The following is a 24,991-nucleotide window of genomic DNA, read 5'->3' on the forward strand; positions in this document are numbered from 1 at the left end:
GCCCCACCCAGGAGAATCATCCCAAAGTCAACGGATTAGGGACCTTGGTTACTCTGCAAACTCCCTATGTCACACACTGTAACATCCCATCCTGGTCACACTCATGGGAAGTGTGGGTAGTATGTGTACACTGGGGAAGGGTCAAGGTAAACAACTAAATACCATGTTCCACCCACGAAAAGGGTCATGTTGCTGCATTCATAGAAGCTCAGAAGGAGGGGTGCTCACAGGATTTCCAACCCTACGAGGTTGGACATGCTCTGGGGTGAGCGGACACATGGCCACAGGGAGCAAGAAGGAGAGTTCAAGCGCCTGTGGAGCTGATGCAGACGGGAGAACCAGTAGCAGCAATTTTGCTCCCCCATCTTTTTTTTTTTTTTTTTTTTTTTTTAGAGTGGAGTGTCTGTACAAGGAGATGGGCAGATCTTCTAGGCACAGTCCTAAGAATTTTGACAAATGCACACCCAAGTAACCCTCACACTATCAAGGTAGACAAGGTGCTCAGTTAGAGTGTCATCCCAACACACCAAGGTTTCGATCCCAGGGCAGGGCTCATACAAGAACCAGCCAATGAATGCAAAGCTAAGTGGAACAGCAAATGGATATTATTCTCTCTCTCTCTCTCATCAATAATTAAAAAGTATTGTATTGTATTTATTTATTTAGTTAGTTTTCATACTAGAGACCCGGTGCATGAAAATTCTCAGCCTGGCCTGCCCCCTCTCACAGTCTGGGAGCCCTCAGGGGCAGGAGGCGACCCAGCCATCAGGGGAAGGTGACGCCCCCATCATACCTCTCCTGCTGCCACTGCCGGCAGCGCAAGCCTTGGCCGGCCCTGGTTACCTGAGCCTCGGGCAGCCCTGGGAGGCTGGGCAGCTGACATCTGAGGCTTGCCTGTGCCTCGGGCCAGCCCTGGTTGGCTGGGGGGCTGAGGGTGGGTCCGGCTGTACTGTGTGCCTGCCACCCCCTAGGCTGGGCTGAAAGGACTGTGGGACTCCGGCTGCACCATGTGCCTGCCACCCCCCTCACCCTCTGTGGGGCTGAAAGGACTGGGGGACTCTGGCGGGGCTGAGGGGACTGGGCGCCACCATCTTTGTGATGGTGTGATGGTCAATTTGCATACTCCTTCTTTATTTAGATAGGATCTCTATATATAAAAGCCCAGTGACCGGAGCAGCAGAATAACCAGAATGACTGGTGGCTATGGTGCGCACTGCAACAGCCAACCAGCCTGATCCGGGCCCCAATCAGCCTCCCCGCCCAGGCCTCCGATTGGCCCCCAATACCCCGATTGAAGACAGGGCTGGCCAGCCAACCGCCTGCGGCCCCTGCCCCCCCTCCCTCCCCGCTGGCCTGGCCCAATGGACCCCCATCAGGGCGGGCAGCCAGTCCTCACCTGTGCATGAATTTGTGCACTGGGCCTCTAGTATGTATGTGTGTGTGTGTGTATGTATATATATATATATATATATTAGAGGCCTAGTGCACGACATTTGTGTACTTGTGGGGGGGCGTTCTCTCAGCCAAGTCTGCGCCCTCTTGCAGTCTGGGAGCCCTCAGGGGATGCGGGCCTAAGCCGTCAGTCAGACATCCTTAGCGCTGCGGTGGAAGCAGGCCACTGCACTCGCCAGCTGTCAGCCATCAGCCTGACTTGTGGCTGAGTGGCGTTCCCCCTGTGGGAGTGCACTGACCACCAGGGGGCAGCTCCTGCATTGAGTGTCTGGCTCCTGGTGGTCAGTGTGCATCATAGCGACTGGTTGTTCCGCTGTTAGGTCAATTTTCATATTACCCTTTTATTATATAGGATTTTATTGTTGATGTTATTACAGATGTCTCCTATTTCTCCTCCCCTCCTCCCAGCTCCTATCTACCCTGCTCCCCCCACCCCCGTCTTCAAAATTAAGTTTGGGTCTTGGGCCAGGTGGCTCAGTTGGGTGATGTCATTCCATGCAAACATACACACACACACACACACACACACACACAAGGTCGTGGGTTCAATTCCCAGCACCCAGCTCCTAGGCACATACCTAGGTTGCGGACTCGGGTGTGATGGGCCCACTGGGGCATGTGAGGAGGCTGCTGATTGATGTCCCTTTCACATCGATATTACTCTCTCTCTCCCCCTCCTTCCTCTCTCCCTAAAAATCAATAACATATCCTCGGGTGAGGATTTAAAAACAAAAAAGGTTGCTATGAACTTCCTCCTACAAGTCTTTGTTTGGACATAAGAGTTTATTTTTTTATCGCTCTTGTCCATGCTCGGGAGGAGGTGGCGAAGTTGGAGGGTAGGTGCGTGTGTGGTTTTAGGAACTGTTGAAGGTGCTGACGTGGTTGGTCCGTTTCACAGAGCCACCCAGCGTGTGAGGCTCACAGCCTCCCGACCATCGCTGGTGTCGGGGTAATCTCAGCCGTTCTGTAGCCTCGTAGTGTTCACCTTGCATTGCCCGGAGGAGGAGTCAGTCTTACTGGGGGAGGCGGACCTGCCCCTAGTGGACTCTCAGTGTCCCCATCTCAGCAGCTAAGAGACGGAGGAGCCCCTGCGTGTAAGATCCTGCCTTGGGGAGGACGTCACTTCTAGAGCCAACCACACCCTTGATGTCACCCGCTCTGTTTCTCTGGAAAGTAGCTGCAGACAGGGCTCTGGGCTGGGGACCCCTCCTGGCAGGACTGGCTGCCCCCCATGTGGAGAGATTACGGGGTGGGCTGCCTGTCCCCAGCGCTGGCAGATGGATCCTGGGAGCTGCCGGGGTCAGCCTGTGGGGCTGACCTGATGGGGGAGAAGGTGGGGGCTGGGGGTCCTTCCCCACGGGTCCCCCTTTCCTCAGAGGAACGCCCTTCCAGGGAGAAGGAGGGAACTGCAGCCCTGGGCCCTAAGTGGGGTGGCAGGGCCTGGGAGAGAGGCCTGGGCACGGCCCCTGCAATTCTGGGCTGGGAAAGAGTGGGCGCCGTGACCTAAAATACTGCTTTTATAAACCTGGAAAGGACTCAGGCGTGATAGGCCTGAGGTTTCCTTCAAAACTTTTTTTTAAAAGTTCGACTTCTGTGAAATGCAGAGACCCTTATCTTCCCCTGTGGGGGCGGGAGCGAGGCGCTGAGAGGGACAGCGTGCGGGCGCGTTGCTGGTCTTGGACTTGTGTTCTGGGCCAGCTGGTTCCAGTTAGAGAGGATTCCAGTTAGAGATGAGTCACCGATGGATTACAGGCCGCTTCCTCTTAAAGGGGGAATGCCTATTTCTGAGTCTCACTTTCCTGCAGGAAGAGGTCCCTGGGTGGCCACCCCCAGGTGGACAGGGATAAACCCCAGACCCACCTGAAGGGAGACTGCACTGCAGGCTGGGGAGAGGCAGGCGTCCTCCTCCCCTGTCCAGGCCCAGCCGCCCTCCCCGACGCCACCCTTTCCAGCCTGCCCTCTGGCCTCCCTGCCCCGGGCACGTCCAGGAGGCCCCAGCTGCCCTGGCTTGAAGCAGGGAGGTGCGTGATGCCTGCTCCGACGGGGGCACTGGGCCCCACCACAGCCCTCTCAGGCAGGCACGAAGGCAGTGGTTCTCAACCTTCTGGCCCTTTAAATACAGTTCCTCATGTTGTGACCCAACCATAAAACTATTTTCGTTGCTACTTCATAAATGTTGTTACTGTTATGAATCGTAATGTAAATATCTGATATGCAGGATGGTCTTAGGCGACCCCTGTGAAAGGGTCGTTTGACCGCCAAAGGGGTCGTGACCCACAGGTTGAGAACCGCTGCACTAAGGTGTTATGAACCCATTTTGCAGTTGAGAAAACTGAGATGGAGGGGTAGGCGATGGGCGCAAGGTTACAGCTGTGAGCAGTGGGGAAGTAACCAGCCCAGGGCAGCCGTCCGCGCTGCGAGGACCCCCTCCGCTGGGGGCTCGCAGGGCTGGCTGGGCACATGTGTGGGCCCCATGAATGACGACCTAGCAGCTGTCTGGCTTCTAGCAGGTCCGCATGTGACGTGAACCCGGGGATGAGATGAGGTGAACCCCTCAGGTGACTGGATCCGACACCGGCTAATTCCATGTGGGGTGCTGCTCTTTGCAGGAATCAGAGAGCATTTGGGGCATCGTCCCCTGCACCACCGATGGCTTCCCTGCAGCTCCACTCTCATGGCCACGTTTGTGAGGCATTTGATCGAGGGGCGTCCCCTCAGTTCCCTCAGACACCGGTGCCCCCTCACCCCCCCGAGGAACACTCACCAGGCTCCCTCCTGGTGAGGACCGAGTGGAGGCCTTGCCGCCATGGGCGTCCTGGCCCGCACGCCTTCCCTCCTTTACCTGCTGCCGAGCGCAGCCAGGACCCACATCCTCCCCTCGGCCCCTGCCAGCCCTGCCAGGGAGAGATGGGCACAGCATTCTCATGGCTGTTATTTCCTCCTGTGAGTGTGCACGGGCTCAGCTCCCCTACGCCTCACCCTTCCTGAGGCAGAGGCCCCCTCCCCTGAGGGGGCAGACACGTCCCATTGCTGTCTCCCTGGAATCCAGGGCCCAGGCTTGGTGTCAGCATGTGGCCCTTTGGGGGTTTAATCTTCTTGGTGGCCAGCTCTCCCAGCCCCCGGAGGCTGAACCCACTTGTGGTTCTGCAGCCCAAGATGTCAGGGTCCCTCCCAGCTGCTCCCCGACTATAGATGGTCTTCGTGCCACTGAGGTTGCGCCCTGGGCCCGGAAGAGGGGTGGGCGGACGGTGTCTGGCCAAGGCAGCCACTCTCCTGGCTGGCACTGAGTCGGAGGTGGGCATTCCACCAGAGGCCCTAACCTCCACGTCCTCCTGTTGGCACCACGTGCAAACACGGTGGGGATTTTAACTCCTCAGAAAGACAACCGGAAAGAGAAGAGTGAAACTTTTATTCGGAAACTTTGCTGAGAGGGACACAGTTGAGAAAAACACAGGAAGGAGTAAAAAATGAAACGAACAAATACAGAGGGTCTTCGGTAAGATGCAGAACCGCTCGCTCCGGAGGAGAGAGCGTGGGCACAACCCTTTGGCACGTCACCGGTGGCCCGGCTGCCGGGCCTCGCTGGAAATGGGTGGGGGGTCGTTAGGATAGCACCTTGTTCTTGGGGTTTGCAGGACACGGGGTCAAGGAGACACTGCTGAATGCTGAATGCTGCTCTCTGGAGATGCTGGGCAGCGTTGGTGATGAGTGACGCGAGCCTCCGGGGGCGGGCTTAAGAAACCCTCTCAACCCTGGCTGCCCGGGCGAAACGCAGCCCGCCATCTCCCGAGAACTAGCAGTGGGCTTTGACTTTAGTGTAAATGAGATGTTACGTGGAGGGATCTGTGGGGTTACTGAAGGGAGTGGGGGCCAGCGGGCAGCTGAACCCCAGAGCAATGAGGTCTCGGGGGTCCTGACGGGCTGGGGGGGCAGGAGCCTGCGGGAGGTCCGGGATGTTAACTCAGGTTCAGGCATGTGTGGGGGAGGTGGCAGGACCCCGGGGCCGGGGCTCAGACACCCGCTCGCACGGCAGCTTTTCAAGCCTTTTCTTTAAAAAAACCTCGCGAATCGGGTCGGTCAGGAAGATCTCTGTCACATTTCACTTGCTTCAGTTTGGGGAGGCCGGCTAGCCCTGGGCCACCTTCCGGGACACCGTCTGGTAGAAGACGCCCCGCAGCAGGGCCTGGTAGCTGGGCACGCGGAACAGGTGGCGCTCACCGAAGGCCACGTCGTACTCGGCCGTCTTGCCGGTGACCAGGACGCGGACGTGCGGCTCGTTCACCTGCTGGCCCACCACCACCACGAAGACCTCGATGCCCGCCCGCTGGGCCTCCTGCACGGCCTTCTCGATGGCGGCCGCCGTGGCCCCCTGCGAGTTGCCGTCGGAGAAGAGCAGCAGCCTCTTCTTGGCGGCGCCCGGCGAGGCCTCGCGGTAGAAGCGGGTCACGTAGCGGAGGGCGTCGTTGACGTCGGTGGCGTCGTTGAAGAAGTCCATGGCGTCCACGGTGCTGGCCAGCACGGTGTAGTTCTGCAGGAACTGCAGGGCCGCGCGCTCCGGCTGCTGCTGCCCGGTGCCGCTGTACTGCACCACGGCCACGCGCACGTCCGGGGCCCCGGCCGCCTGGCCCGCCGTCAGGAAGCGCTCGGCCAGCCGCTTGGCGAAGCGCTTGGTGGTCTCGAAGTTGTGGCTGCCCACGCTGGCCGAGCCGTCCAGCAGGATGGTGATGTCGGCCGGGGAGGAGAACGTGACTGCGGGCGGGTAGGGGTGAGGGGTCGTTAGCACATGCAGGGCCTCAGCATGGCCGGGGCGGGGGGACTGGCCAGAGGCACCGAGCCTGGGAGAGCCAGAGTCCACCAGACCCTCCCCACCGGGCACCCCCGCCCCCCAACGCCCTGCCCACACCCAGGTACTCACTCGGGCAGGTGTAATCTGGACATTTCTTGTCTGTAAGAGAAAAACCCCACGCGGCATGAGCCCAGCGATCGCAGGGACCACTGGTCAGTCTATAACCCTTCCCCTCCCCCCCAGATGACACCAGTGCATCTCCGTGGACGACACGGTGTGGCCATGCAAACAGGCGGCGCCCCTGAATGCCTCGCCAGCACCCCACCTGGCCCCCCCCACCCAGGAAGGGGTGTCCCCTAATTCAAGGGCGGATCTTTGAGGGGATGGATGGTCCCAGGCATTATTTCATGGTCTTCACACCAAGCCAGGGAGGGGTGAGGCAGAGTCTTGACCCTCAGAGAATGGGGAAACCGAGGCTCAGAGGTCTGCAGGGCAGACACCCCGCGATGTGCTGTCCCTGTGCCACACTAGCCCCAGGCATGCGGGTCACAAGCCCACTGTGCGGGGAGAGGGCCCAAGTCTGACCCCGGCAGCTCTGGCTGCGACAGCTCTGTGGTGCCCTTCCAGCCCAGCTGGGTGGCGCCCAGTGCCCGCTGGCCCCGCCCCCGCCCGCGCCCACCTATGCAGATCTGGGTGGTGACGTTCTTCAGGAAGGCATCCTCCAGCAGCTCGGCGTAGTTCTCTTTGACCAGCGAGAGCCCCGGCCGGCCCCGGGGGGCCAGGCCTTGGCAGGAAATCACATTGAGCTGGTCAGAGCCTGCGACGAAGCCGAACACGTCCTTGATGCCCACGGAGACCACCTGTGGGGAGGGACCGCATCAGCCAGCCCCAGTGGGGAGAGTGCCCACACTGCAGGGTGCGAAGGTGGCCGTGTGCGGCGTGGACGTGGCCCCACCTGAATGTCAGGGCCGCAGAGCACGCTGAGGGGTGTGGTGTCTCTCTGGGTGTCCGAGCGGCCGTCTGTGATGACCAGGGCGATCCGGTTGTTCTGAGTGGGTGGCAGGAGCCGGTCCCGGGTGTACTGCAGGGCCTCTCCTGTGAACGTGCCGCCCGCCATCCACTGCAGCTTCTTAATAGCTCTGTAGGGCCACAGCACAGTCAGCACCGGGGCCAGGGCTGGACCAGGGCTCGGGCCAGGTACAGGGTCAGCACTGGGGTCAGGGGTGAGCCTGGGCCTGCTGCAGGGGCTGGGTCAGCACTGGGGTTGGGGGTCAGCCTGGGCCTGTTGAAGGGGCTGGGGCAGCACTGGGATCAGGGGTCAGCCTGGGCCTGCTGCAGGGGCTGGGTCAGCGCTGGGGTCAGGGGTCAGCCTGGGCCTGCTGCAGGGCTGGTTCAGCACCAGGGTCAGGGGTGAGCAGAGGCTGGGTGGGCTCTAGTAACTGCACACACGGCCGCATTGCACTCACGCCTTGAGCTCCTGGGCGTTCCTGATGTTGGGGTTCCTCAGGTCCACATGCTCCTGCATCTGGTTGTGGCTGTACTGCACCACGCCCGCATGCGACTGTCCGGGCTCGAACTGCACAGGGACAGGCCCCGAGGTCAGGCGTGGCCTGGCTGCCCCTCCCCCTCCGTCTGCCCCAGGCCAGGCCTCGCCATGGCTCTCACATGCTGGTGGGTTGTCCTGTCTCCCAGAGCCCCCGGGACCTGCCCCCCTCCAGCTCGGTGTCAGGAAAGACTCCTGCCTCCTGGGAACCACCTGCCCCGGTGCGTGGAGGCCAGGGAGGGACACACCTTGACCAGCTCGTCCCGACTCAGCCGGTCGATGACCTTGACGATGAAGTCCTTGGCGATCTCGAAGTTCTGCAGCCCGATGCTCTCGGAGCTGTCCAGCACGAACAGGATGTCGATGGGGCCGCACTTGCACTCTGCAGAGGGGGGTGGGGGGGACAGCTGCTGCTCTACGCCACGCAGAGGGGGTATGGGGGGAGCCTCACCACCCACAGGGGCCGTCTACCCAGAGCAAAGGCCACACGAATTAGAGTGACACTCACCACAGCAGGCTGGGGAAGAGGAGAAAGAGGAGATTAGGTGATGCAAGACCCCGAGTCTTATGTGAACCCCCACTCGCTCCCCACCTCCTGGGCCTCCCTCACCAGGGTTCCTGGTGCCTCTCGGTGGGAGGGGAAGGAGGCCAGCAGTGGGGGTGAGAGTGGCCCAGCCCCAGGGACATTCTCGCAGGTGGGACCCACACCTACCCACCCCCCTCCCCATGCTCTTTCCAATAGTTATTCCAAGTGGAGGCACTCACAGCACATTTTCATGATGATGTCCAAAATCTCGCATTCCTAGGGAGGAGGAGACACGTGCATAATGGGCCGACTGGCCGGCCATCCAGCCAGGGCTGCCCCGGGCGCTGGGTGAGGCCGGCCCTCTGGGTCACCTTCCCGGGGACCTCAGCCAGGCTGGAGGTGGGCAGGGGCTCTCACTGTCCAGGGTGTGCCCTGCTCCAACCTAGGCCCCTGCTCCCCGGCGCAGGCACCTGAGGGGGTCACTGACATGTGGCAGTTATGTGCCCCCCTGGCCGTTTTCCCCTGGGCCCGTCCATGTCCCCTGTGGCTGTCACATGTCCCTCCAGTGGCCATCGCACGTCCCCTTGTTGGTGCCAAGGGTTTCCACCCCAGGGGGTCCCGAGTGGTTGGCCCCTGCGGATGTTCACAGACCCCACTTACATCCGGTCCTGGTGGTCCCGTGTGTCCTGGGGGTCCCTGTCAGGGAGAAGATGGGGAAGGGCTGCAGGGTCTGCCCTGGGGCCCCCTCGCCAGGTTCCTGAACTGCGGGTCTGACAGGGGCTCTTGGCCAGCCCCCCTGGCCCTCGGGACCCCACCTCCCACCAGGAGCCCCCTGGACGCCAGGGACAGCGGCGGCTTCTGCACATGAAGGCCTGGGAGAACCGTCTATTATGGGACCACTCAGCACAGTCTCCTCTGGGTGCCAGTGGGGGTGCGGCCGTGACCCTGTGTGCAGCTGCCCACGCTCACTGCCCGTCCAGTCCAACGGCACCTCCTCCGTGGGCAGGGGTCCCAGGCCTGGGTCAGACCTCACCTGGGCCCTGCCCTGGGCTTTGCTGTGCTTCTGTCTCTGTCACCTGGTGACCGGCCCCTACTCCCTCCCCATTCAGCACCCCCAATGCACCCTCAGAACGTCTGTTCTCTCTGATCCCACCTGTCCAGTCCCAACTTCCCGAGACCTGCTCCCCAAATTCCCACCTCCTCTCCCCAGGCCCCTCTCTACCCACCACAGCCTCAGAGTTGCAGGTGCTTCCCCCCCCCCTCTACCCCCCCCCCCCCCCAGCCCCGGCCCAGCCATGCCTCCACTCACCTGGGGGCCTTCGGGGCCCCGGTACCCCTTTGCACCTTTGGCACCTCGGGGTGAAATGTCGTTGTTCTGGAAGAAAAGACCTTGTGTCACAGACGCAGCCACCGTCCCCCCAGAGTCCTCCCTCAGAATTTCACAATGTGTGGGGGCGGGGGAGGGGGCTGCACTCACGTCCTCTCCGGGGTCTCCAGCTTCTCCCTCGTCCCCCTTGAGGCCGGGGTAGCCTTTAGTGCCCTGCAGGTGACAATACACGGTCAGTGGGGTGCAGAATCCCTGAGCAGGCGTATGTGCTGGGCTGGGGTCCGGCCTAGGGTCAGTGGGGTGCAGGGTCCCTGAGCAGGCGTATGTGCTGGGCTGGGACCCAGCACAGCGTCTCGGGGAGGCAGCAGCTGGCCCCCGTCTCCCGTGGGCGTCCAGCCGAGCTCCTTGGAGGGCAAGGCAACTCGTCCACCAGAGGCGTCCTGGCTGTTCCTTTTCTTCACCAACTTTTCTATTTTAAATCAGCTTCACTAAGGCAGTTGATATGAACTTCATTTCATTTTTAGGAATAAGTTTCAAAAGGAAAAAGACAAAGGAGATATTGTCTGCCCCACATATGTGTATGTCCACGTGAGAGTGTCTGTACATGTGTACAGGTTCGTCTGTATGCACACGTGTGTGTGTACATGTGTGTGCACATGCCAGTAGCCTGGGGATGGGCTTTACTCACGTTTATCCCGGGAGGGCCCCTGCTGCCTGGATAGCCCTGCAGGGGAAGGAGGACAGTCACGCCAGCTCTGACATGGGCCCCATGGACAATCCCAGCTACCAATCCCTGGGTACAATCCGCAGGCCCAAGTAGTGCAGCTGGCCAAGGGGTGGGGGTGGGGGTGGGGGCACTCACAGGGAAGCCGGGGAAGCCTTCAGTGCCATTTCCGGGGGGGCCATCTTCACCCTGGGGGAGAGACCAGTCCTGTCACTGTGGGAGCCACGCAGCATGGGCACAGCGTGGGCAGAGGGGTGGCGCCTCCCTGCCCGGACTGCCCTGGGGGTCCCAGGCCCACCTCCCCCGGTCCCGGGAGCAGTGACCGCGGTGCCTGAGGGGACAGTCACCTGCGGAGGACACCCCCGCCCAGTTACCAGACCAGGACCTTCATTTAGACCTTATGAGCCTGGGGCTCGAACCCAGGGCTTCCCAGGTCTCAGGCAACCAACCAGGTGTCAGCCCCTCCAGGACTCTGTGCCCTCGGGCCCAGCACTCACTCTTTCGCCCATCAGTCCAGGGTCTCCAGGGGGTCCTGCAGGCCCTGGGGCACCTCTGGGACCCTAAGGAGGAGAGGAGTAGGTTTGGCAGGAGTAAGTGGCACCTGAGGAGGAGCGAGGCAGGTCTGGGGCACGAGGTCTTGCAGAGGAAAACGAGAGGGAGAATCAAATAAACAGCAGACATCGGCACAGCCCATGGACACAGACAAGAGGGTGGGGAAGACCTGGGGGGGGGGGGCGGGTGGGTAGGGTCGGGCAGAGGTGGGGAAAGGGGGTGGAAACATCTATAGGGAGACATCTATAATACTGTCAACAATAAACAATATATTAAAAAATAGATAAAACAGCAGCTGGGCCGTGATTAAAAGAAGGATTCTAAACCTATGGTCCTGGGGCTCAGAGGCCAAGCTCCCGCCTGTGACTCACCCAGGGGCCCCTGGGACCTGATGGAAAGTGAACAGGGACCCGCGGGGAATCGGGAACAGCCCACGAGCCCAACAAGGGCGTTCGGAGAAACAAAAGGACCCAAACAAACACGTGGCTCCATGTGTCAACTGTGTTTTGAAAAATTGTTAGGGTTTTAGGGAAATGCTGACAATAAAAATTAATAAAAACAGTCCCTGTGAAGCCTGTAAGGCATAACAGGCCAAGAAAGAAAAAGAAATTGGAAAGAGACAAGCTAAAATGCTCATGTTATTCATCTCGGGGTGGTACTATTGTATTTATTCAGTGTTGCTGGTCTGTCATGGTTGGTACTATTTTAAATTTCGATTCCCTTTTTTATTTTTTATGCATTTTCCAAATGTTCTAAAAGTCACAAGTACGAAAGTGAAATGACACATTTATATGTGAAAATGGTGCAGGGGGCTCTCCCAGGAAAGCGCCGGTGGAGGGAGGGGACCTGGGGTCCTGGCTGGCCCCTCCTGGGGCCAAGGCTACTCACCTCAAGCCCCGGGGGCCCCTCGTCTCCTCGGTACCCTTTAGGCCCAACGGGGCCCGCGTCACCCTGCGGAGAGATGGACATGCCCGCTGGACCCTCTCTCTGCCACACCAGCCCTCCCTGGAGGCGCATCACCTGCCCTTCTGGACCCAAGGTCCGGGTCCCCCGAGCACTTCACAGACAGCCCCGGCCAGGCCGGAGGAAGGAGGACAAGGGCACGTTGTTCATGGAGCTGCTGCCCCCACCCCATGCGCCCCGCCGAGACCCTGCACTGAGGCCCTGTGGTCAGGTGGGTGTGTCCAGAAGAGGTCCTTCTCGGACAAGGTCCTTGCAGCCCCCCATGACCCAGCCTGCTCCCTCAACCATGGGCAGCCAGGAGGCAGCGGGCATACTGCTGCTCTCACCACAGCTCCGCACGCGTCCAGCTGCGGCCCGAGGTCCTGGCCCCGGTGCGTGGAGGCACATTGGGCTGAGTCAGCAGAAATAGGAAGGCCAGGGACATGATACAGCAGTTCCAGACAGACACATGGATAAGGGATGGAATAGAGGATGAAAGTGCATTGTGATGCGAGAAGCTGTGTTGTGAAAACCGGCTTGCTTCTAACCATACAATATCCAGGGGTGGGCAAAAGTAGGTCTACAGTTGTGATACAGATAATGCAATAATAACTAATAGTGCAAGAGTAAATTCTGTGGTTTATGTACTCACAGTCCTAAACCTCCTCTTGCTAACTCCTCTATGCTCCAAAGGAATCAAAGATATACGCAGAAAATACAGCAAGAGGAGTGGGCGTATTTGGAATCCTGTAAATGGCAGGACATCCTGAACAACACCCCACAGAGCTGCAAAGTGCCTGCAGGCTCATCACAGCGACATGCGACACAGGCTCCAGCGGGAAAGGAACAGCCTGGTGAACAGCCGGGTTCGGTGACACCCGGGACCAGGCTCAGCTTTCCCCGTAGAGAGGACACGGTTTTCAGCTGAGGAGCTAAAGTGCACAGAGTCTGAGACCCATGTTGGCAAAGGTGTGGGTACAGGCTCTACTGTACACTCCTGAGGGGAATGTAGGCTGGGGTTAGACTGACAGACAGGTAGGAGTGTTTGGCAATTCTCTCTCTCTCTCTCTCTCTCTCTCTCTCTCTCTCTTTCTATCTCTCTCTCTCTCTCTCTCTCTCTCTCTCTCACACACACACACACACACACACACACACACACACACACTATTTGGCCAAGACATTCTGCTCCTAAGAATTTACATTCTGGGTACAGCCTTGGATATATTTCAAGATGGGTGAAAGATGGATGAATGGATGGTTGGATGAGTGGATGGAGAGATGGATGGATGGAGGGATAAATTATAGGCATAGATAGATGATAAGTTGATGATGAATAGGTGATAGATAATAGATAATGGACAGAGATGGACAAACAGATAGTGGATGGATAGGTAGACGGGTGGCTGGCTGGGTGAATGGGTAGATAGGTAATAGATAATGGATGGATGATATGTCTTAGATAAATAGCAAAGAAGATAGATCTTGGATGGTTGGATGGATGGATGGGCAAACAGACAGATGGAGAGCCAGAGGAGCTGACAGTGCGACAGACGGGTGTGGATATTTATTACAGTATTTTCCCGTAAAGGAAATACTGGGACACCCCATGTGTTCGTGAAGGAGAGACGGGCCACTTCGTGAGTTTATACATGGGCAAGTGAGAGGTGCAGGGCCGGTTTGCACCCCTTCCCGACTCCTCTCCGGCCCAGCCCAAGGGCAGGCCAGACCTCTACTTCCTCAGGTAAGGAAGGCCTCCTCCCCTCCCCCAGCATGGCCATGGAAGGCTGCACCCAGGAATTCTGGAACCTTCTATGCCCTACACCAGGGGTCCTCAAACTTTTTAAACAGGGGGCCAGTTCACTGTCCCTCAGACCGTTGGAGGGCCGGACTATAGTTTAAAAAAAAAACTATGAACAAATTTCTATGCACACTGCACATATCTTATTTTGAAGTAAAAAACAAAACGGGAACAAATACAGTATTTGTATTTGCATGTGGCCTGCGGGCCGTAGTTTGAGGACCCCTGACCTACACGCCCAAATTGATGCTCAGCTTTTGGGTCTCACACCTGGGCTCCAAAAGCTGAGTGAGTCCCCCCCAACACCTGTGTATCCGGGGGCTCTAATGTGGGGCACCTCCATCCAGGGCTCGTCCCCAGTGACCCAGCCCTGCCAGGCAAGGGCAGGGGTTGTGCCCAGGGCCCCGGGCTCCCTCTGCTGCCAGCCCTGCCACCCCCTTCCATGTGATTCCCGCATCCACCCCCCACATCCCTCCTCTAGCACCATCCAAGCCAGGGTGCCCCTCCCACCCCCTCTGAGGGCAGAGCTTGGGGGCGAAGTGGGAGTCTGCTCACTCAGCTCTGTGTCCTGCCAAATGCCCACCAGGTGGCAAAGGGGTCCTCTGTGAGTGCTGGGCATCTGGGGCCACAGGGGCTGGGCCCGCCCTCACCAGTCCCCATTCTGCTGCTCCAGCTGCCCCCAGCCTCCTGCAGCAGCTCCAGACCCCCATATCCCAGGTCTCCATGTCATGCCCCTGGGAGAGAGACCTCCCCCAGATTCCTCACACACGGACACCCCCTCACACAGCCGGGCTTCCTACCGGGTCTCCGGAGACACCGACAGGGCCTTCTCGTCCCTGGTCACCCGGGGGTCCAGCTTCACCCTGGGGAGGAATAAGGCGGTGAGACGGAGGCCGGGAAGGGCGAGGCCTGGGGGGCCGCATCCTTCTCACGCTTTGCCACGTTTTAACCACGATGTGGCCACGTGCTCAGCTGTGCAGTGACTGGTGTGGTCCCAGGAGGCCCAGCCAGGGGCCCCCGCAGCTCCTCCTGAGGCCCAAGGCCGTCCCCACGCTGCTCACTAGCGGGGTCCTGGCAGCGGGGCCCCATCCCAGCTGCTCTGACCCTGTCCGCCAGGGGTGCTTCCTGGGGGCCTGGCCTGAATTCGGTCCCATTTCCTGATCTCAAGGGGGTGGGTTTGGAAGGGGGTCAAAGCCAAGTTCCCCTGCTTTGATGTCCCTCCCCGAGCCCTGCCTGGGGCCTCACAGGAAACTCACTCTCCGCACTGGGCACCTGAACACGCACCTGCCCCTCAGCCTCACATGGGGAGGAGTCGCAGCACTGCCAGGTCTGCGGTGGCAGACGGCCCAGCCCACATCTGAGGCTGGGAGCTCAGCACCCTTTCCCCTAACTCCGGATGTGGGGTGGGGCCTGCCCCCCACAAACCAGGCAGGGGCTGCCTGGTGCCCGCCCTCTCGGTCCAGCAAAACCATGCACTCAACCACGGGGCCACCAGCAGCCTCAGCCACAGGCTTGTCCGCCACTTGGCTGCCCGCTGTTCCCGCTCTTGAAGTTTTAACAAAGAAAAGTTGTTCCTAAGAAGAACGCAGGCTCTGTCTGCAGAACTGTTTAGGGAGTTGTTGTGGGAGGGCCGCAGGGATGGAGAAAAGCCCTGGTGAGTGGGGCAGGCTCGGGGCTACGGAAACCATGTCACATGGAAAGTGGTGCAGCTGGAATAGTGACGGCCGGGCAGCCAGAGGGGAAGGCACGGAGCTGGGAACGCAGAGCGTGCTGCTGTGGAGCATCACAGACCCCACAGTCAGGGTCCTGAAAACACCTATGTCCCCGACGAAACCTCAGGGAGCAAACCACCGTGTCTCCTGTGATGTTAGGTGGTCGTTTCCGTAGGGGCTGGTCCTGGGGGCTGAGGACAGAGACCCCGCCCTTTGCCCTGCTGGCCTTCTCCCAGGCCTGGCTCCCTGAGGTCTGGGTGGGGCTGAGGGCAGGAGCTGAAACAGAAATCTAGGGGCCGAGGGGATGTGTCCTGCGATTCTGACAGCCTGACCTCAGTCTGTCCCCCCCGGCGAAGTGGGGTCCCAGCTTAATGCACGGTGACTCACCGGGTCTCCTCTCGGGCCCCGCACGCCTGGGGTGCCCCGCGGTCCCCTCTCCCCAGGGCCGCCCTGTGTGGAGAGAAGCAGAAGAAGGTGAGGTTGCAGCTCCAGACTCCTCGATGTGGGAGGGACCCAAGGGCTGGGCACAGGGCCGATCCCCATGCCCAGCGGGCCCCAGGCTGGTGATGCAGCCACATCTGGCATGAAGCAATGAGGCCCCGAGCCCAGAGCCCACCCCGCTGGACTCACCCTCTCTCCGGGGGGGCCGTCTGGTCCTGCGTTGCCCTGGGATGGAGAGGAATGAACGGAAGTGTTAGTTGAGATGGGAACTCAGCCTGAGTCTCAGGAACAGGGAGCAGAGGCCAAACGTGGGTGCTCACCTCGTCGCCGGCCTCGCCCTTCTCTCCTGGGGGACCAGGCTCTCCGGGGTCTCCCTGGGGAGAACAAGGCACACTCGTCCATCTCTGGCCTGGCCAGTGCCCGGACTGCGGCTGGCCCGGTCCTGGCGGCCCCTCCCAGGGCCTGGGCCCCACCCTGGCTGTGGTGGAAGGAGGGCGGGCACCCCGTGAATGCTCACCTCGTCTCCGGGGCTCCCTGTGCTCCCTGGCCTCCCAGGCTCCCCATCGGCTCCAGGCTCCCCCTGGAAAGATCAGAAGGGTCAGCCCCGCCTGTCCTCGCTGGGGGGACCAGAGCCCCCGTGCCAGCCCTGCTCAGCCAGACGTCAGGCTGCTGCCCGGCCAGCCCCACGGTCCTCCCGTGCCTCCGCCCCGGTCGCGTCCCCTGCGGCCCAGTCCTCCTCGCAGGGACAACCCTGGTTCTCATTAGTGAGGCCCAGTTTCCGGGAACTCGGCTCTGGGCCCCGTCGGTAACCCGTGAGCTGGAAGGTGATACCCGAAAATGCATTCCCGGAACCCGGGGCGGTTAGGGTAGAGCGTGTGGGGCAGGTCCACAGGGCTTCGCTGTCGCTCCTAGCACTTCCTGCGGCCAGAAGAAACCCCAGGAAACGCCAGCAACAAAACTCAGCCTCAAACCCAACCATGATATCCGAGCTTCACCGATCTGCCCACTGGCCACCAGCTGCCGGCTCTTACGTTCTGATTCCACCTGAGCAGGGGGCCTCTGGGACACAGAGGCTGCGGGACACTCCCGAGGCAGAGGGCAGGGGCGATGGTGGCAGGAGGGTCCAAGGCTCAGTGATGGCTGCAGGGAACGCTCCCTTTGGGCAAACTCACCTGCCCATCAGGGGAGCTGTGATGTTTAACCCATAACCCGCCTGCCCACTGAGCAGAGCAGCCAATGAAGCCGAGACCCAGCCCCCAGGGGGCTCACGGCACCCACCTTTTCTCCCTTCAGTCCGAATGCGCCCGCATCACCCTTGGGCCCTGGGGGGCCTTGGACACCCTGGTGAGAAGACGGCAGAGGTCAGTCCAGGGTCTTAACCAAGCCCTCTGGTGACTTCTTAGAGACCGAAGGGCATGAGCCAGTGTTCACACCTGAGAACTTACAGTCTGAAAGTATCGGCGAGAGAAAGTGACTTACATCGAATCCAGGCGAGCCCTTGCAGCCTGGCAGGCCAGGGTACCCCATCTCCCCCTGGAAGGAGGAAGGCAGGTTTGGTGGTCCAGTCTTTTGATTCTGGCTCCCCCATCCCCCTCCCAGGAAAGCCCCACTCCAGAAGACACCCCGAGCTTGGCCAGGTGGCCTGGGGTCCACTGGGACTGCGGGCTCGGCAGGAAACATCTCCTTCCTTCCCCACTGCCTCCAAACTGCCCAGAAGTGCCCACCAGGGTCCCTACCTGCTGATGTCTGGAGGGAGAACTGGCTGTGCCCACCGTCCCTTCCCTGACCCGTGGCCCTGGCCACCTGCCCTTTCCCCGGCCTGGGGGTTACCTTCATGCCGTCCACACCGTCGATGCCGCGCTTGCCCTTCTCGCCCTGTGAGGTGCAAAGGCCGAAGGGTCAGATGAAGGTCAGACAGCACCCACCCACGGGGCAGACACACGTCCCCACCGCCAAACTCACCTTGTAACCTTTGGGTCCCCTGGAGCCCTGTAGAGACAGGAGGGAAGGGTGAGGGCGGTGGTCCCCCCGTCATGGGAAAAGTTCCCCAGAAATTGGCCAGAGAAGCGGAGGAGGACAGCAAGGAGGGGGTGGGCCTCCCAGATCCCCGGGGAGGGTCGCACCAGCCAACCCCCCACCAGCTCGATGGCGCCCAGCCACACTGGGGACGGGCCATGCCATCCTTGCCCAGGTGAGGGGGCTGCACAGCCCACGTTGTGCCTCACTCACCTTCTCCCCTCGGCTTCCCTTTTCTCCCTACACAGCAAACAGAGAGGAGAGGGGGCTGTTACTGGTGTCCCACGGCCAATGCCCTGCGGGAGCTCGGATGCACTTTGGCTCAGCCCCAGAAGAGGCCGCTGGGGCGGGAGGGGAGACATACCTTCATCCCCTGGTAGCCAACGGGCCCCAGGTCGCCGGGCCTTCCCTGAAACACAAAGGAGGGCGCGCGTTAGACACCAACGGGAGGACAGGGGCAGCCCCCACCCAGCCTCCTTGAAGCCCACTCCACACAGGCCCCGTCAGTTGGAGAGACTGGGCTCTCTGATTGCTGCCCGCTGGCCCCTGGCCCCCTGCTGGCTGGCACCTGAGGGAGCAGCCCTGCTGTGAAGGCCCCGCCTCCACTCCTGGGGGCTCCTCAGGGAAGCTCCAGGGAGGGAAGGGGGAGGTCAAGGGCCCCCAGGAGGAGCTGGGGGTGGGCTGTGGGGAGACTGGCCATGGCTGAGGCAGAGGGCGCGGGACTTTGCTGCCCCCCCCGCCCCCCCCCGCCCGCCCCATGGAGCACAGGCTGGGCCTGTGGGGAGGCCTGAGGGCATGGGGCCCCGCCCGGCGGATATGCTGGACGGGATGTCTGTGCAGTGCACCCTCCGGCCCTGGCTGCCTATGTGTCTATGTCCTCTAAGGACCGTGACCATGACACTCAGACACCAGCCATCCTTCTGGAAGTTTCCACAGCCTGGTCCCCCAGCCTCAGGCTCCCAGCACTCCCACTCCAGGGTCAGGCGTTTGGCACTCACGGGGTCTCCGGCTTCTCCTTTCTCTCCTGGGAGACCTGGCTTCCCTCGTTCTCCCTGGAACACAAAGCAGGTCGAGGTTAGGGGCAGTTTCCCAGGTGTTTCTGCAAAACTTGCTTGCGTGGTCTTCAGGCACCTTCCCCACCGACCGTGGCCGTCTTGGGACATGCGAGGTCAGCTCCACGTGTCCCCTCCCTCACACCCCACCAGGCTGCTGGCTGGACAGAGGCCCCGAATCTTTCCTCTGTACCATCCAATGCCCTGTTCCTGCTGCTGTGCTGGCCTCCCAGGCAGGCCGCCGCATGGGCACAAAGACCGCCCCCCCCACCCCCCCAGGGAGCCCGGCTGGTGTGGCTCAGTGATTGAGCGTCAACCCATGAACCAGGAGGTCACGGTTCGATTCCAGGTCAGAGCACATGCCTGGGTGTCGGGCTCCATGCCCAGTAGGGGGCGTGCAGGAGGCAGCCGATCAATGATTCTCTCTCATCATTGATGTTTCTCTCCCTTCCTTCCTCTCTCTGAAATCAATAAAAACATATTTTTTAAAAAGACCCCCTGGGAGAGGCCGGCTCAGCTCCCATGGTCAGTGACCACATGGCTTCAGGCCATGGAAGCTGATACTTTTTTAGGAGACGCCAGAAATCTGGACTTTCCTGACCAATGTCCCAATTTGTAAATACCAGCAACACATCTTGATTTTCCACACCTCCCTGCGCAGGCCACCCTGGCGGGGCCCAAGGGCAGGCCCATCCCCCATCGAGGCCCATCTCCAGGAGCCAAGCACTCAGGTGACACTCAGGAAGTGCCAGCTCCTCTACACAGGAGGGGGCAAGGGTGCTGTCAGACCCCCGTCCCCCACGCCAGCCCTGGGCCACCCCTTCGGCCTGGGGGTCCCTGTGCCGGGACTCTCTCCCATGGCTGGGGCACCGCTCAGGTAGGGATACTTTCACCATCCCCACACCCAGCCCAGTGGCAGGTGCATGGGGGTGCTCAGGATGGCTGCCTGGGGGCCACTGTGTCCCTCACACCTGGGCGCCAGGCTGCAGGGACATGCCTCCCACCTCCCTCCTGGACGTAAGCAAGGGTGGGGCGCAGACACTCACCTCGTACCCTGGGTCACCCCGTGGTCCGGGAGGTCCTCTGGCGGGCTGCACGGCAGAGAGAACAGTCAGCCCAAGACAGACCCTCCCAGGAGGCCCCAGGCCTGGGCGGGGGGATGGGGGGCCCCACACTCACCTGGCACTCGAAGGAGCAGCACTGCCGGAGGAGGGACAGAGTGACACATCAGAAAGCCCAGGCACAGCTGCCGCGCCCCCGATGCCTGCGGGGGCTCAGAGGGCTCGGCTTGGGCGCCCAGCTGGGAGGTGGGGGCCAGTGGTGACCCCCTGGGCAGTGGGGGAGGGTTCGGGTGGGGGGAGGGGCTCTTACCACTTGTTCCACATTATTTTTCTGAAAATGAAATGAAAAAGTCAAATTAATTTACATTTGCAGCCACAGGATTTCCCGGCATCCGGACCCGGGAGGTGACGGCGCAGGGCCACTCACAATCATGTCGGTGATGGTGTCGATCGTCTGGCTGATGGCCTCCTCCGCGTCGCGGCTCTGCCCCCAGTCCGCCGCTGTGAAGTTGCGCCGGTACGTGTGGTCTGTGGCGATGATGCTCAGCCGCGGCTCCTGGGTGGGCACAGCGAGCACACGGGTGACGGCAGGAACCAGGGTGATGGCAGGAACCAGGGTGCCGGTGACGGCTGGGAGTGCAGGCCCTTCCCCGTCTCTGCTCCTCCCCACGCCCTGGCTGCAGCTCGGTGCCTGGTCTCTGCACCCACAGGCTGTGTCCTGTGCCCCCTGCCGGGCCATAGGCCCAGGACGGGGCTCCTACCAGGTGGTCGGGCGTGATGGCCACCGAGAAGACTTTGATGCCCAGGTGCTTGGCCTCGTTCACCGCATCCTCCAGGCCCCCGCATGGCTCCTTGTAGCCCTCTAGGGGGTGCCCGTCGGTCACCACAATCAGGTACTTGTTCTCCTTCAGGTGGGAGCCCCTGCAGGGGGTGGGGAGCGTGAGACTCGGCCGGGCCCCCTCCAGCCACCTCTGACCCTGACAGCACAGGGCCCCTTTGGAGAGCTGAGACCTGGTGCTGGTCGGTGATGGGGGGCAGACACCCCGAGGGAGACCCAACCCAGGCCCAGCTCTGCAAAGCGGTGTTACCTGTTACACTGAATAATGTTTTTCTTTGTTGATCCTGCTATAAAGTAGGATCATAAAAACAGACATTAAACAGAAAACAGAGTTCTGTGGGGTCACATTTCCCTCAAAGACTATTTTGGAAAATGCACATACAGCCAGGGGAGAGGCATGGGTCCTCACCTGCCCTGAGGCGTCCTGACCTGGAGCCTCAATCACAGGCAGCGGGGGGTGGGGGGGCCGGCTGCAGGTATGCCCATCTGTGAGTGGGGGCACTGGGGGCTGTGGCCGGGCTGAGCCGCGGCCAGGAGCCAACCCTCTCTCTGGACCTGGTGGCTGCTGCCTGCTCACAGCTGCAAAGATTCCACGTAGTGTGCGGAGCCAGCGAAGGGATGCTCTTACAGGGACCCCTTCCCTCTGTGTCGCCCTCTCTGTCCCTGTCTTTTGTTGTTAAATATATTTTTATTGATTCAGAGAGGAAGGGAGAGGGAGAGAGAGATAGAAACATCAATGATGAGAGAGAATCTTTGATTGGCTGCCTCCTGCACACCCCATGCTGGGGATCGAGCCCGCATCCAGGGCATGTGCCCTGAGTGGGAATTGAACCGTGACCTCCTAGTTCATAGGTTGGCGCTCTACCCCTGAGCCACGCCGCTGGGCTCTCTGTCCCCGTCTCCTAACGTCTCTGTTTCTCTCTGTCTCCGTGTCCCTGGCTGCAGGCAGCACCTCTGCTTGGCCCAAGGGTGGCACTGGTGGGGCATTCCAGGCCCTTCTGCTTTCACTGGCTGAGGAGAGAGTGGACAGCTCCAGGGGGGATGAAGGGACTCGAAGTGACCCTTGGTGGCCATGAGGGCAGGCTGGGCAGCGGCCACCAGCATGATCCCCTTGGCCACTGGGGCTGGTCCTGGGGGATCTTGGGCACCAGAGCTTGGTTTGCCAGTGGACAGCCCAGGCACCTGGCGAATTTGGGTGCAGTGACCATACGTGGGTCAGGGAGGTGGAACCCTCCAGGGACAGGGGCCTGGGCGGCTCCCAGAGGCAGGAGTCACGCCCGGGACCGAGGCCCACGTGTGTGCGGGCCTGGGCGGGGGTTGGGGGGTGCTCACCCCACCAGCAGCTCCTCCAGCCCCTTCTTGATGGCGCAGTCGGTGTAGGTGCCCTTGCCGAAGTACTTGACCGCGTCCACGCTGGCCTTGAGCGCGTCGCGGCCGCTGGGCATGCGCGTGAGCCCCTGGATGATCTCCACCTCGTCGCTGTAGTGCAGCGCGCCCGCGTTCCACACCAGGTTGCGGTCGCAGCGGTAGTACCTGCGGGCGCGAGGGGTGAGCATGCGCCTCCGGGCCACGCCCGTGTTCACCGGCACCCGGGGCTGTCCACCCAGCGCAAGGTGGCCGCCTTTCGCAGACGGAAGAGCACCCGGCCCATTGCGCCCAGAGGACAGAGCCTGGGCTGGACTTCACACGGGCCCTGAGCCGCCTGCTCCCGGGCCTGGTGGCCAAGCCTGGGAAGGCCCGCAAGGTCAGAAGGCACCGGCTCCAGCCAGCCTACAGCAGCCTCGGCTCCTGAACTCCAGGGACTTCAGCTGAGAAGCTGTGTGGGCCTGGACACTGATGGGCAGGGCGCTGGGGGCAGACCCGCAATGGGAGGGCAGAGAGGTGTAGGTTAGGGGGACTGGGCAAGGCCAGTTCTAAGCAGGACACTGGTGAGCGGTCCCCATGATCTGACTGGGGGGCCTCTCTCTGCTGTGTGCACCTGGACCCTGATGTTCTCAGTTTTGTTCTGCCCAGGCCTGGCGGTGGCCTGCCAGGCAGCCCATTAAGCAGATGGAGTGACTGAGGCTCCTGCGGTCATGCCAACAGTAGCAACCACAAGAGGAGCCTATTCCAGTTCACAGGTGGGGAAACTGAGTCACAGGAGGTTGAATAGGAGGCCAAAGCACATGGAGGGAGATGGCGGCCCACATGGCTGCCCCAGCGTTCCTCCCCAGGCACCGTCCACACGGCCCCCAGCACCTGGGCATTTGGGGTAAGTGCAGGGCCTCAGGTATCATAACGCCCTGCATTGGGCAGCCACGCCCTCTGTCCCTGCAGCCCCTTTTAGTACGGGAGGTTCGGCCCGGTCAGCAGGTCAGTAGGGATGCACAGATGGGACTGTTTCTGTGCCCCTCCCCACTCTGCTCTGTCCTTCACCGTGGACGTGTCCTGTCCTTGGCCACACCCATTGCTCCAGGCTCTCCCCACCCCACCTTCCCAGTGCTGCTGATTGGTCACACCGCTGAATGAGGGAGGGAGGGAATGAATGAAGTATGCCATGCCCAAACCCAGGAACCAAGCTGGCAGCCTCCCAGGCCCTCTGTCTGCGACACTGGGTACACAGGGACATTGCATCTGGACACAGGCTCTGACCAGTCATGTGGGCAGCGGCTAGTGTCCAGATGGTTGGCAAGGTACGCCCCCTCCAGGCTGGTCAGGGCTGCAGGCCAACTCCCTGAACCTGCTCATTTTGGGCTGGGAGGCAGTTCCCTGTATGTATTGGGGTGACAGGAGCCCCACATCACAGCACTGGCCCTCCCTGCTGACCAGTGCCCTCCCAGTAGCCTGGTCCACCTCAAGCCCTTCTTTGGCCCATCTGAACCACCGTGCACATTGGGAAGGGACTCGAGTGGCCAGACCAGCACTTCCCTTTTCACGTAGGGAAGTTGAGGCTGGCTCTGCCTGCTGGGCGGGGACAGGCATGGCACCAGGCCGGCCGGTGCCCTGGGCCCACTGGCCTTTCCTCCGAGCGGCTGTAGAAATGCAGGAGAGAGCTCAAGGCGTGCCCTCCTACCTGTCTTTCAGGTTGTCGATGAAGCGCTTGGTGAAGGCCTTGACCTTGTCCACCAGGGCCCCATAGGGCTTCAGCCGCAAGGCCACGCTCTCGGAGGTGTCCAGCACAAAGAAGAGGTCCACGGGGCAGTCTGGGCCAGGGAGAGGAGACCGTCAGCTCATGCCTGGTGCCCCTGAGGCCACCTGTACCCACTGTCCCTTCCAGCCCCTCTCACCCCACCAGCCACCTCCCCAGGCAGCCACTCCCACTGCACCAAGTGGCCCTCATCAGGAAAGCTGGCACCCAGCGATGGGGTGGGGTGAGAACCCCCACGTTCGGTCCTGAGAATCCTGCCAGGCCTCCGGGAGGCAGGGAGCCCCGCCCTGGACAGCGAAGGCTGCTTCCTCACTAGGTGCCGAGTTGAATTTAAAAGTCCCAGGGCATGAGCGTGGGAACAGGTAACGGTGTTTCTTGACTGACGGCCAGGCAAGGAATCAAATGGGACTGACTGAGGTGGAGCAAAACCAGCACCGATGGGGGCTGGGACCCAAATGAAGTTCCTTCTCCTCCCGGCCCTCTGGACTCGCCCGCCCGTGGTGACCACAGCCCAGGGGCCTTGTGGAGGAGCCCGGGCACCTGGGCACCGAGCTGGGGAGTTTCAAGCTCTCCAACGCGGCCCATCTCCAGCTCGCGCGGCCAGGGGAGAAGCCGGGTCCCAGCCCTGCCTCACCAGCAGCAGAAGCACAGCGAGTGGGAGAGGCGGCAAGTCCACTCACCTTGGAAGGCAATGGCCCTCTCGGCTGCCGGGAGGTCCTGCGCGGAGGCCCAGCAGGCCTGCAGCAGCAGGGGGAGCAGAGCGTGGGCCAGCCTCATGTCGCCGGCCTGCGTGTCACCATCGAGCGAGGGCAGGGGTCAGGGTGAGCTGAAGGCAGCCAGAGAGAGAGAGAAAAGTTGTCTCTGCTCTGGCGGGAGTTACTGCCCGGGAAGGAGGGAGGGAGGGAGGGGCCGAGGGAGGAGGAGGGGCTGGAGGAGGAGGCTGGGGCGGGCCCGGACTGGAGGGGAGGCCGGGGTCTCCTCCAGCTCAGGCGTGAGTCACTGAGAGAAAAAGTCTGGTCTGAAGCAGCTTTGAGCCCAGGACACTGCCCGGCTGAAGGAGGGGGTATTGCCCATTCGTGGGGACTGTGCTTCTG

At 61.3% G+C, this 24,991-nt stretch overlaps 1 protein-coding gene across 1 annotated transcript; it reads right to left on the reverse strand.

Moving 5' to 3' along the window:
• Positions 1–4,842: 4,842 nt before the first annotated feature.
• COL6A1 (collagen type VI alpha 1 chain) lies at positions 4,843–24,780 on the reverse strand. Its single transcript, XM_070407038.1, has 35 exons — positions 24,578–24,780; positions 23,823–23,952; positions 22,103–22,303; positions 20,694–20,853; positions 20,360–20,488; positions 20,243–20,263; positions 20,051–20,071; positions 19,918–19,962; positions 18,818–18,871; positions 18,184–18,228; positions 18,033–18,059; positions 17,766–17,792; positions 17,634–17,678; positions 17,283–17,336; positions 17,082–17,144; positions 16,321–16,383; positions 16,124–16,177; positions 15,993–16,028; positions 15,750–15,812; positions 14,451–14,513; positions 11,799–11,861; positions 10,856–10,918; positions 10,497–10,547; positions 10,323–10,358; positions 9,785–9,847; positions 9,617–9,682; positions 8,968–9,003; positions 8,547–8,583; positions 8,290–8,298; positions 8,030–8,163; positions 7,705–7,814; positions 7,194–7,377; positions 6,918–7,098; positions 6,368–6,397; positions 4,843–6,201 (listed from the first exon to the last, which is right to left on the reverse strand). Exons 1-35 carry the CDS (start codon positions 24,672–24,674, stop codon positions 5,579–5,581), a joined length of 3,084 nt encoding a protein of 1,027 aa, XP_070263139.1. The 5' UTR covers positions 24,675–24,780; the 3' UTR covers positions 4,843–5,578.
• Between the last annotated feature and the right edge of the window lie 211 nt (positions 24,781–24,991).

This window comes from Myotis yumanensis, unplaced genomic scaffold (genome assembly GCF_028538775.1).
Source record: "Myotis yumanensis isolate MYYU_CA2020_CCGP unplaced genomic scaffold, mMyoYum1.0.hap1 SCAF_2, whole genome shotgun sequence".
Taxonomy (NCBI): Eukaryota; Metazoa; Chordata; class Mammalia; order Chiroptera; family Vespertilionidae; genus Myotis; species Myotis yumanensis.

What these genes read in the sequence shown, in the direction of transcription:
- COL6A1 (XM_070407038.1), bottom strand. Translation starts at nt 24,674, where the DNA reads ATGAGGCTGGCCCACGCTCTGCTCCCCCTGCTGCTGCAGGCCTGCTGG. An exon ending in TCGGACTGAAGGGAGAAAAG is followed by an intron (nt 16,384 to 17,081) that starts GTGGGTGCCGTG and finishes TGATCTTTCCAG; the next exon opens with GGGGAGCCTGGAGCCGATGG. An exon ending in CACCACCCAGATCTGCATAG is followed by an intron (nt 6,398 to 6,917) that starts GTGGGCGCGGGC and finishes TTTCTCTTACAG; the next exon opens with ACAAGAAATGTCCAGATTAC.